At 30.3% G+C, this 13138-nt stretch overlaps 1 protein-coding gene across 2 annotated transcripts; it reads left to right on the plus strand.

Moving 5' to 3' along the window:
* Positions 1-8580: 8580 nt before the first annotated feature.
* LOC109804755 (putative clathrin assembly protein At1g25240) lies at positions 8581-11308 on the plus strand. 2 transcript variants are annotated; one of them, XM_083068871.1, is made up of 2 exons: positions 8581-10075; positions 11013-11308. In XM_083068871.1, exon 1 carries the CDS (start codon positions 8867-8869, stop codon positions 10058-10060), a length of 1194 nt encoding a protein of 397 aa, XP_082924997.1. In that variant the 5' UTR covers positions 8581-8866; the 3' UTR covers positions 10061-10075; positions 11013-11308. The 2 variants fall into 2 exon arrangements, 1 of the variants encoding a protein (XP_082924997.1); XR_014431749.1 differs by having other exon boundaries at positions 8582-10217.
* The last annotated feature ends 1830 nt before the right edge of the window (positions 11309-13138 follow it).

The following is a 13138-nucleotide window of genomic DNA, read 5'->3' on the forward strand; positions in this document are numbered from 1 at the left end:
AATCAGAGGCATGCCTTTTTATTCTGCTTTGTTATTTTTTTTTTATAATGGTATTATTAATATGAAATATTCACTAATTGTACTAATAATTAATATTTGTCAAAAGAATTTGGTTAAATATTTTTAGTGGTGTCTCTTATTCAATTTTTTTTATCTAAAAAATTATAATTTCAAATCTTACTTATAGAGAACCCATCTTATTTTACTCGGCCTAATGAATTGTAATTCTTTGTTGCTTTTTAAGAAGGGTAACAGTGTAGTTTGGTTGAAAATGTTGGTATCCTCTCTCTTTCTCTCTCTCTCTCCCCACACACACTTTCTGCTTTACTTGGATTTTGCTGGAAGGAAATAACCAACAGATTTTGTGCTTGCTGCGAAGTTACACCCCATTGTAAATAGAAAAGATGAAAGCTTAGAAAATGAGGTGTGGAGAAAGAGAAAGCGAGAGCCGAAAGCAAAAATATCGCGTCATTGCCATCACTTTAGTCTTCACACTTTTGAAGTAGCCGTTCGTTTATTTCGATGTAACATCTCGTAGCATGTAACAGTTTCAATGGAAAAGCTACATTTTACATATATATACATGCATGCGTAATAATAATACTTTTCCATTGTGTGTATGTATAAATTTAGGATGCTGAAATCATTTTGTTATGTACTTTAATTGTACCATGCCACTATATTATATAATTATTACAAGGATAAGGTGGAACTGGTGGGGAAGATATGCAGCAGCTCCTAATACCAACTTAGTTTTCCATATATTGTGATTAGTAACTACATCCAAACATCTCATTTTCTCTACCATTTCTTTCCACCTCATTTTCTTTTATCTATATGTCTTTTCTCATTACATGATTTGTACATTTATTACTTTCTTTAACTCTTTTTATCCATCCCATTTTGAGGAGAAATTATTATTTGGTTTAAGTGTGCTGTATGTCTATCAAACTTGACTACGTGTATGTAATGTAAAAATTGATCGGGATCTTATTCCGGACCATGAAATAAATTTTCTATTTTGAGATTGTTTGCATATTTTTTTCATCCTAATATTTAAAATTTGATTACTTCATGTTATTAGATTTAGGTCCAATTTTATTTAACTGAATTGAATGAGAATAATGAATAGTATAACTTTTCTTTGATCTTAGTTAAGACGAACTAGTACATGTATGGACGCTTTTGTTTATTTTAAATGTGGTTTAATAAAATGATTATAATGCTAAAATATTGTTCGGCTCTTGTACGGGCTTGTGAGAGCGCGTCGCCTATTTGTCATGTTTTGTTATATTATTCAATGATTAAGGGGCAAATTCTTGATTACAGATTCTTCATTGTTATTGACGTTTTTTAAAATCTTGATGTTATGTTTTGATTGACGTTAAATAATGGAGCTAGGAATGAGAAACATCAAAACCGAGAAAAGTTGTCTGTCGTAGCTTTGTTAAGCCGCAGGTTAGGGCTTTTTGAGCAAAAGTAAGGTGATAACATCATCCTTACCAAGCAAAAATCTAGTCAATTTCTTTTAACTTCAAGCCAAATGATTATCACGTAACTTGTTGGGGGCAAAACTTTTATCGTAGATTATAGGGTTTTCTACCAACTTATTATATATATGAGTGTACTAAGTCACTAAAGAATAGATACATTATTAATGCATAAAAAATATTATTTATTATTTATTTAATAAATATTATACTTAATTTCACATTAATTTTCATGATTTTAATAGTTTTGCCACTCAATTTTGAAATTATATATTTATTACTCAACTTTCAAAATAAATATATTATCACTTTAATAATTGAATATCTAGCATTTTTTTATTGATTATTGATATGATATGTCGATTAATCAAGTAAATTAATAATGTGGCTTATAAATAATAATGTGTCATGTTATATCATGTTAATAATCAACTAACATTATCAAATAATTAACTAATGTTATCAAATAGTTAATTAATAATGTGACAAAATATAAAAATAAAAAATAAAAGTTATGTATTTAAATATCCAAATTTGAAAGTTGATTAGTGATAAAATTTGCAAAATCATAAAATTTAGGTGACAAAATATGTGCGCTTAAACCTAAATACTAATAAAATTGTGAATATTATATTAACTTAGAAATAGGTGGCTAGGAAGCTTCATGCTCGAGTCAGATCTTGATTTGAGTTTTACATATATTAAAAAGAATATAGTTACAATAAATAATTTCATCATAACATGAATGTTTCCCACTCAAGCAAAATAATCTTGTGTAGAGGACATATAAACCAAAAATAAAAAATAAAAAATTGGAGGACTACCATAATAAAATCTTGAAGCTGTCTAGCTGGAGGAATCTTCAAGAGTGAAATTACTGGGAATATAATGAATAATGGACAATATATGAGCTAGGGACAATGTAAATGATGGAATTATTCAATACGATATATATATATATATATTGTTTGTGTTGGACACATTAGGCCCAAAAGGTGACATAAAAGGGACAAAATAAACATAGGAAACAAGAGACTGAGTGAAAAGATGGGGAGAGGGCAGGAGTGGAGGGAACAAAACTGAGTCCTACAACGACTCTTCCAAAGCCCATATGCTCTGCCACTTTGAGGCCATTTTAAAGACCCCAAAAAGATAGATACACCCAGAAATCAAAAAACAACCTCAAAGCTCGACAAGGTGGAGTGTGTCACCACCACGCCCACACGCCCTATGCCCATTTTCATTAAATAAATAAATCCTAGATAGCACCACCTATGTAGTGTACATTAATTGATAGATAATTATATTTTTTTTAAGTATGTATAGAAAAATATCTATTAGATGAGACGGGCCTCTTGAATAGATAGATATTCGTATCTCGAGAAACTATGCCCTAGGAAAATAATAAAATTAATAACACTTCTTAAACTCAAAACCCTGCACTGCCGTTTGAAAGACCAATTGTATTGAGCTTCGCCACAAGAAATGAAAAGGCTATTTGGGGACTCTGGGACTTTAGAGTGGTCCTAGGGACCACCCTACCCTTCACATGATTCCTAGTCCACATTCAAACCATGCACCACTTAATTTAATTGTGGGGGAATACGAAAACTTTTTCGATCTTGTACTAATGTTTTCCCTTCTAAAATTAAATAAAAATAGTATGTACGATTAGTTTTTCTCTCCTTTTCTTCCTCTCCTTTTTTTTTTTAAAAAAAAAAATGATTTTATTTTTTAAATCTCACATTTGAAGCCATTATTGTAATAGGGAAGGCTGAGTATTCAATACAATGAGAGAATTTTTTCCAAATATTAAATTCTCTTAAATTAAAATTTAAAGTTTAGTTGTTCTGCACCATTAATATAGAAAAATTACATTATCAATCAATTAAAAATTAATATTAATATAATATTTGAAATTATTTTTATAAAAATTACAAATAACATATATATTTATTTATAATTGAATGATAATATAAAATTCTTTTATAATATCGGTATATTTGTTCATTATTTTAACATGACAAAATTATATTTAAATCTTGTGTGTATTAAGAATATCACTCATCTCAATCCTCTTAATTCAATTAGAGGTAGCTAGGACTTCCTCGTGTTTGATTTTACAAATTAATAAAATTTTAAATTTATCTATTTATTTAATATAGGTTCTATTTTATGGCTCCATCTGATTTTTTAAAGTTTGATTTGTACTAAAAATTTACTTTGTAGTAAGACCTTTTAAATAAGTTAAAAATCCTACCTCTAAATAGGTTAATAAATTTAAACTTGTGTAAGTTAACAAGTTTAATTAAACATTTAAATAAACTATTGATCGATAAAATTTTAATTCATTATTATTATTATTATTGACTATCTTCTTTGGTCAAAAAGCTCTTTCAAATGATCTTAAACAATAATTTTTTTAACTAAATAGAGTTTTAAAAAAGTATTAGTCAAACTATTTTTAGTAAATAAGTTCAGCCTAACCTAATCTTAATGTAATTTAGGTCATACACTCTGCCAAATATTCTTATTAATCTTCTCACCTAATAGTTAAGGTCTTTAATTTCCTAAAAAACATTGCTATATCTGTCCAGAAAAAAGAAAGCATTGCTATAATTCGTATGGATTGTTTTCTAAGAAAATAGTGACAAAAGAACTATAAATATCAGAGACTTGATGACCATACATGAGTGGATGAAAATATATAAAATGATAGGATAAAAACTTGATTAGGTAGTGCCACTTCAACCAATTATTATATATCATATATTTAAAATTTTTAATTTTAAAAAATAATAAAATTTAATTATATATCATGTAGAAATTAATTAAAGATTAAGTAATTTAAAATCACCTAATAATTAATTTCTCTCTACACACATGTCACACTAGTGTCAGCGCACAGTTTCGAATCACTTCTTTCAAATAAGAAGTGAAAAAAATTAAGTTGTTCAGTCACTCCACTTGTCTCCTACCTCAATGGAATATCCTCTACTACTCAATATCCTAGCATCTTATACCCCACACATGATCATATCAAGTTTGGCTTTTATGAAGAAAATCACTAAAAGCCCAACACAGATGGTATAGAATTATAATTAAATTCTTATACATTATCAAAAGAGTCGAGTCCTGATCATGTACATATACATATATATATATATATATATATATATATATATATATATATATATATATATATATATAAATTAATCATCTACCGGTGTAAAATTTTTTAGTATAAGTTTTTTTATACCGGCAATCAATTGTATCTTTTAATTGTGTCACTGTAAACATATTTACTTTTAACAGTAACATGATACAATTAAAAGATATAATTAGTTGTCGGTGTAAAAAACCTTTACACTGACAATATATAGGTGATTAACTATATATATATATATATTAAACTTTATAAAAAGATGTAAAACCTACTTTAATGGTCACTACATCTAAAAAAAGAATTAGTCTCGGCCTTATGAGCATAACTTACATAGTTTTCAACACTAGAAGCCCCTCACAAGGAAGCCAACAATAAGAAATTTAGAACCAACATTAATTTGCACCTTAAGTTCACAGACCAAAGTGTAGCCATATTTTTCCGCCAGGACAAGATCAGCAAACTTCGTTAACATTACATGTCCAAATTCGGTTTTTGGGAAAATCTATAGGTTTCATATAATTTGGCATAGAATGTCCTGACAGAGAGAAGCAACCAAATTTTTCCAACCACTAATTAAGCTTTTTTTGATTCATCAACCACTAAGCTTTTGAACTATGTGTTATCAATATCATGTTCATCCTGTGATTTTGCGAATGCATATACCTTTCCTCCCTCCTCGTGGGTCCCCGCATTTTCCTGGCATATATAGCGCAGTGCAAGTGAGGATAAATACTCCCACTAAATTTTTTATGTTATTTTCTATATATTTTATACTAAAATATACTACTTATATGTTAAAAATTAAGTATTTTTTTATTTTTATGTTTTATGTTATAAAAAAAAACAGTTAAATTAATATATCATTTTTGATATATGTATATATATATATGAGGAATGCTAATGTACTCCCACCTATTTTTTAGTGGGAGTATGTTAACAACCTACACAAAAATTTAGGACAAAAAAACCACTCATTTATTTTGATTTGGTTAATTCGTACAAAGGATATTATAGTAATTTAATTTAATTTTAAATAAAAATAAAATATTTTCTCTCTCTTATTAATTTCATTCTCTAATTCATTTATTTTTTCTAATTAATTAATTTTTATTTGTTCAGAGAAAAAGGGAGACTTTACCAAAAAAAAAGAGAGAAAAAGGGAGAGACATAATGAGAGATGAGAGAGAAATGAGTTAAAGAAGGAATTTAATAGGAGAGAGATAAATATGTTAGAGAAAGAATTTAATAGGAAAGAGAAATGAGTAGGAGAAGGAATTTAATAGGAGAGATAAATGACTTAAAATGTGAAGTTAATAAGAGAGAGAAAATATTTTATTTTCATTTAAATTAAATTAAATTACTATAATATCTTTTATACAAATTAACCAAATCAAAAGAAATAAGTGGTTTTTTTCATAGTTTTAAAAATCGGACCGGTCATCGAACCGGTTAAGGTACTGGGTCAGCGGGTCAAAGGTTGAAACGGTGGGTCACTAGTTGAACCGCATGACTCGATTTTTATTAAAAAATATTTATATTAAATATATTTTATACTTATAAATTTTAATAAATTCATATCTTATTTTAAATTTCATTTTTTCTATCTTATTTAATTTTTTTTTATTTTGTAAAAAAATACATAAAAAAAATTACATGTTAAACGGTATATTAATACAAATTAAAAATATAAATAATATGTACATATATAATATGCTTGCAATTAATATCACAAAATAATATATGTAATATTTACATAGATATTGCATTATTAAATATATAATTTAAAATTAATAATATATTATAAAAGTTATTTAAGTTGTATATATTGAAAACAAATATATTAGAACAAGTAGTCATTGATAAGACTCCTTGCTTTTTCATTAAGAGATTCAATTTTCATTATTATTTTTGTGATTTATGGTCCCTTAAAAAAATTAAAAAAAAAAGTGGTTGAACCGGTTTGACCCACCGATTCACCGGTTGAACCGAAAAATTGACCGGTTCAATCCGGTTTGAAACGGGTCGACTGCATAACCGATCTAACTTCAGATTCGAACCGGCTGGACCACCGATTCCCGGTCCAACCAGTCCGACCGGCCGGGTCGGTCCGGGTTTTAAAACACTGGTTTTTTTGTCCTAAAATTTTGGTATAAGTTGCTAACATATTCCCACTAAAAAATAGGTGGGAGTGCATTAGCATTCCCCTATATATATATATATATATATATATATATATATATATATATATATATATATATATATATATATATATATATATATATATATATATATATCTTTAAAAAATGTTTTAACTTAATTTTTTTTTTTAAAATAAATGGATGTAAGTTATTGGATATATATAGAGTTTGTTAACATATATCCTCTTTTTTTTTTTTAAAGGAGCATATTAACATATTATTATTGTAATATTTTTTGAAATGCATATAGATGTAACTTGCTAATTTACTCATTTTAAAAAAAATAAGTAGTTGTAAATTAACAAATTCATATGTGTATATGTATGCATATGTGTTATGTTAATTATAGTTAAGTAAACTTAGTCAAAAGATGATAATTTATCTAAATTCATATTATATTTTTTATATATTTAAAAGAAAAAGACAAAGTTTTAATGTGAGAAATGAATGGTTAAATGATTGTTTTGTTATTTATATAAAGAAAAATAATTTTGAAGATGTTGAAAATGAGAAAATCATTCCATATTTTTAGAATATGAAATCTCATAAACAATAATTAAAACATATTTTTATTTTAAAAAATGAGAAATTATATATTTATTATTACAAATTTATATATAAATATTTCCGCTACATACTATTTAAAATTTTTGGATCTATTACTAATGCAGTGCTAAGCTTTTTATGACCAAATATTTACTTGCATAGGGAGAGGAAATCTTAGTTAAGTTATCTGTATGAGGAAATCTTAGTTAAGTTATCTGTATGGACTAATTTCAAAATTACAAGTTACTTAAGTTATATAATTTTTATATTTTAATTTTGATAATTCGTGATATAATTTAATAACATGATCAATCCCTGAATATCTCACTTTATATAATTTTTATTTGAAAAAATAAACAAATGAGGAGATGGTATCCTGCCCAACCTCAAAGAATATTTAAGAACGAGAATAAAATAGTTTTAGTTTCAATATATATTCATTAATTTAGTAATTTTTTTTAAAAAGGTGATAGATAAATATAGTATTATAATCTTTTACTTACTTTGTTAAACATTATATAACTCTAGCTCTTGACCTGAAAGTACAAGTTTAATTTCTATGTATATTGAATTCAAAATATTATACCATCAGCTAATTAAAAAACCGTCTTTAAAATGATTTTTTACATTGATTATGATAAACACTAAAAATGAACAAACTTACTATAAGTTTGTCATTGGATGAGTGCATATACTACTTATCTTAAACGTAAAAACACTAATAGCCCCCTCATTAGAATTCCTATCTTCAGTTTCCCTAGATTAACTCGTTAGTCCTCAGAGCTACATACTCTCACAAAGAATACCTCTCACTTGATACATCTGTCTCGAATCTCCTATAAATATACATATATATATATATATATATATATATATATATATATATATATATATATATATATATATATATATTATATTCCATTAAAAACACTTAAACGACGCCAAATGTTAAGACTTGGCAACGGGACAAGCATGAATGACAAACAAATTCCTTCTGGCACAATAGGATCTACAATTTAAGAACGCATGACAACTCATCTGATTAGGAAACAAAGCTAGTTTTCACCTGACACATGATTAAGATAACAACCTTGACGGATTCCACCAAAAAATACGTCATCATCATGCATGCCACGTATCTTCGTTGGACAAAACTAATTAACCTGAAACCCTCTGTGTTTGCGTTGTTGCCACCATTATCCACACGTCCCAACCACACGCAATCAACAGAGCACAACGACATACCAAATCTGCAAACAAAATAAAACTAATACAAGTTTTCAACGAGAGAAAACAGAAGGGAAGGTTGAAGGTGGTGAACAAAAAACACCGTAGCCATTCACCACCATCACCCTAACCTAACCTAACCTAAACCTAACCTAGCCTGACCTTTGTTAATTTTTCATTTTTCACAACCATCGACCCATCACCTTTGTTTTACAAAGATCAAAATTAAATCAATAAAAATGAGGGTATGGGAGAAGGCCAGTGGAGCCATCAAGGACAGGAACAGCATATGGGTTGCAAAATTCTCGCGAAAAGGTCCATTCCATAACCCTGATTTGGAAACGGTGATAATCAAGGCCACGAGCCATGACAATCACCACATAGACATGAAGAACATGCAGAGAGTGTTCCAATGGCTAAGAACCTCACCCTTGTACCTGAAACCTCTCATATGGGCTCTCTCCATGCGCATGCAAAAGACTCGAAGCTGGGTTGTGGCGCTTAAAGGCTTGATGCTCATTCATGGCGTTTTCTGCTGTGACATCCCTGCGGTGCAACGCATGGGGAGGTTACCCTTTGACCTATCAAACTTCTCCGATGGCCATTTGAGCCCCGCAAAGGCTTGGAGCTTCAACACATTCGTTCGTGGCTATTTTGCGTATTTGGATCAAAGGTCAGCGTTTGTGTCCTCCGAGTTTAAGTCCAAACAGAAGAAGAATGACAAGGAGGTGGAGGTGGTGGAGACGTTGATGGAAGAGCTTGAGAAATTGCAAAAGCTGCAAGGGTTGATTGACATGCTTCTTCAGATCAGGCCCCGGAATGAGAACCTGAATATTGGTCTTATTCTTGAAGCTATGGATTGTGTTATAGTTGAGGTTTTTGGTGTGTATAGTAAGTTTTGCAACAGGATAGCCAAGGTTTTGATGAGGATATATGAAGTAGGTGGGAGGGTGGAAGCGAGCATTGGCCTCAAGATTCTGCAGAAAGCAGCCATTCAAGGGGAGGAGTTGTCTTTGTTCTTTGACTTTTGTAAGGATATTGGGGTCCTCAATGCCTCTCAGTGCCCTAAGGTTGAAAGAATTTCCATGGAGGATATTCAAGATCTTGAGAGGATAATCAGTGGTACCTCTACCAACAAGGGTAATGGTGTGGCCAATGATGAGGACAAGGCTATTGTATTGAGAGATTGTTCTTCTTCCCTTGCAAACTTTTCGCCCCAGAAGGAGTCAGAGAATGGTTTGATGACTGTGATCACTCACCAATGGGAGGTGTTTGATGATGATGTTATAATGGCCGGTGCTAAAGGAATGCATTGTGTCTCTAATGGTGCAAAGGCTACTGGCATCGCAACCAACCCTTTTGTGGAATCATATAGCATCGTGCCTTATATTCCTGCTCACACTCAACCTCTTCCTGATCTAATTAGTTTTTAGAAACATAGAACCAAGGTTTATTTATTGTTCCTTTTTCACTTCACTAGATTCATTATTCTATATGTATACTTCTGGGGAAAGAAAATATGAGAAAGTGGAATCCAAAGGGGTGAAGTTCTTTTCATACATTCTCTTCTCCACATTAGTAGAAGAACTTGTGAGTCCCCCATTCTCCAGCATTAGGAAACTTCTATCACATAAAATTCTGTTCTTATTATTGTTGACAGTATAATTAGAAATTGAAATTGCAGAACTTGTGTTGTACTCTATTTTTAATGTCCGCCTTTGGATGTTAAACAGCTTGTTATGAAATAGAGCATTTTAGAGTTTGGATAAATGTAGATCATGGACCTAACACCAATTTAAATATATTTGAATTTTCTACAAAATGCGATAGATATTCTTGATGTAGCAGTATAATGGGCACATGGAGGCAACATAAGATCCGATGAAGATATTTTCGAACAAATATGGAATAGTCTTATATCAACAACAGAACATGTACATAACTGATCATTATAGCTTAGTTATGGCTTTTAAGAGTTAAGACATGCACATGAGCGTTTAAGTAAGCAATCATGCATGAAGCCAGTATTCTAGTGAACATCTCAATTAATGTGCCACAATATACCACTAATCACTATCTAGAATGTTAGTATGATACAATGGAGAGATAGCAGTAGTACCTTACAGATTCTGCTATATATTTTATTTGAAGCAGTTGAGTCTTCAAGGCAGTCTATTTTAAATTTCTGTGACTAATTCTTTGCTGCCATCGTGTCTAAATCACGAGCTGGTTTTATAAACCCTTGTAGAGAGATGATTCGTATGATGTTGATGCCTTGCTAGAGCACTATATGCTAATTGGTCTATGGCTCATGAATTGTTTTCTTATTCATGTTTGAGTCTTCCATCGCGCTCTATTCTCATTGAAAGTTTCTTCTTAATTCAGGTTGAGGGAATTTCACATTGATCATTATGTCAACAAACCAATAACGATCAACCTTTTTAACAAAATTCACATTCCATGCCTTGCTAGGAGCACTTTTCTTTGATGGACTTTTGACCAGGCTGTTTTGTCGTATAAGTCTCCCCATTAACATGTAGTATGTTTGATTGAACTTCCTACACTGCAAGCTTGAGAGTTTCAAACCCATTGGAATCATGTTCTTGTGTTATCTACCAGGATTGAGCAGGATTATATCTTATTCTTTGTACGCTCTAAATGTATTTTATCTTTTTTGATTATTCTTTTGTTTGCATGTTTTTATGTTTCTTTGCACTTTAGCATTGATTTTTCATCCTCTATGTGTTTCTTAGCATCTCTAATTTATGGTATTCAGTAAAAAAAAAAAAAAACTCTAATTTATGCCCTTCATGGACACACCCACCCATGTTATTGCAATTCAAGGTTAGTAACATGCTTAAACATTTTATTTTCATTTTTGTCAACATGTTAATATATGTAAATATCGTTATGTGTTCTGTTCTCGCATATCATATAATGTTAATTATCTCATCATTAGTGTTAGGGGTTATGTCCTAAACTCTTTGTAGCTCATAAGGTTATATTTTTTTTGGACAACAAATAAGAGATATATTAAACTGGTATAAGGGATACCAAAACTTATATACATATCATTATACCACTAAAGTGCAATAGACAGCAACAAAACCAATGACACAATTGGTTATAGTGTATTTATATTTTGGTAGAGTAAATAGAGGATAGCCAACTAATCATTCCCAACCCCTACTAAACAAACATAATTAGATGCAAGTACATATATATCCCTTATTCTTGCAATTCTTCTATCAATATAGGAAACTAGAAATCAGGGAGTTAATTTATGTCCCCAACCATTTGTAATCAATCAACATATCCAAAGGGCCCAAAACTTGTGCAATAAAATGAAAGGAAATTTAGTGCAATATTTTTGAAGTTGCTTCCAATTATGTGTTGCAATAGTGGTTCACCAACTTAATAGAGGTTACTGCAAAATCTTGTTTTTATTTGTCATTTGTTAGCTGCATAATATGATCAATTTGATTTGACATAAAAAAAGTGTACATCCTCCTCCCCCCATTCAAATCCCCACCAATAGTTTCTATCTTCTAGCTAATAACCGCAAACAAAATCACATCTACAAGTCATGTTTAAGTAGGTAAAGACCTTGATTGAGACACCACCTTTGGCAGAAGGAGTAAGGGAATTGTTTTTGCAACATATCTAGCTAGTACCATGAGGTGAAAAGAATATCTTTCATAAGTTTATCTCTTACTAATAGACCTCCTTTAAAGCTACAGAGGTTTCTATGCCTTCAAATAGTCCAAGTCGTAGCACACCAAATTACACACCGGTTTTCCACCTCTAAAATTGTATTAAAGGGAGATGGTATAAAGAAAAAGTGTTGTTCAACACATTGAGGTAAGGTTGCAAGATAGTTTAACCTTGTAAGACACTCCTTCCACACTTTGTCCACCATGTTGCATGTAGAGAAAATATGTGAAATAGTTTCTTTTTTTTATTTGAAAAAAAAAAAAAAAAACATAACCTTTGTTGTTGAACCAGAACCACATTTCTTCTCAACAGGTTCTCTACCGTTGATATTTCATTGTGGAATAATCTCCACATGAAAATCATAACCTTTTGAGGGACCTTAAGCTTCCATATTTTTAAAAAAATTATCTTCCACCCGAGTCTCAAACCTTTGCAACTAAATTAATATACCTGTATGCGAATTTTACCATGATGACCATAGTTTGTTCGAGCGGCCATACCCGGGAGTTAGCCTTATCTTTTCGAATAGAAGAATTAGTAATTAACAATTGAAATGATTTTTCTAGACTATTCTCCCATTCAAACCAGTCCCTAAGCCACTTTAGGTCCTAGATCCATCTGTCATTGATTCATTTTTCCATGCTAGCAATTGAGTCATGTTTTTGTTTGGAATCTAGGAACATCCTAGGGTGATGCAATGCTAGGCATTCTAAACAAGCCCAATTATCTAACCAAAATCTGGTTTGTCTCCCTTCTCCTAATTGCTAGCTCACTAAATCTTCTAACTACTTATCCTC

Source organism: Cajanus cajan, chromosome 2 (genome assembly GCF_000230855.2).
Source record: "Cajanus cajan strain Asha chromosome 2, NIPB_CcT2T_4, whole genome shotgun sequence".
Taxonomy (NCBI): Eukaryota; Viridiplantae; Streptophyta; class Magnoliopsida; order Fabales; family Fabaceae; genus Cajanus; species Cajanus cajan.

Excerpts from the sequence above, each read along its gene's own strand:
- LOC109804755 (XM_083068871.1), top strand. The coding sequence starts at position 8,867 with ATGAGGGTATGGGAGAAGGCCAGTGGAGCCATCAAGGACAGGAACAGC.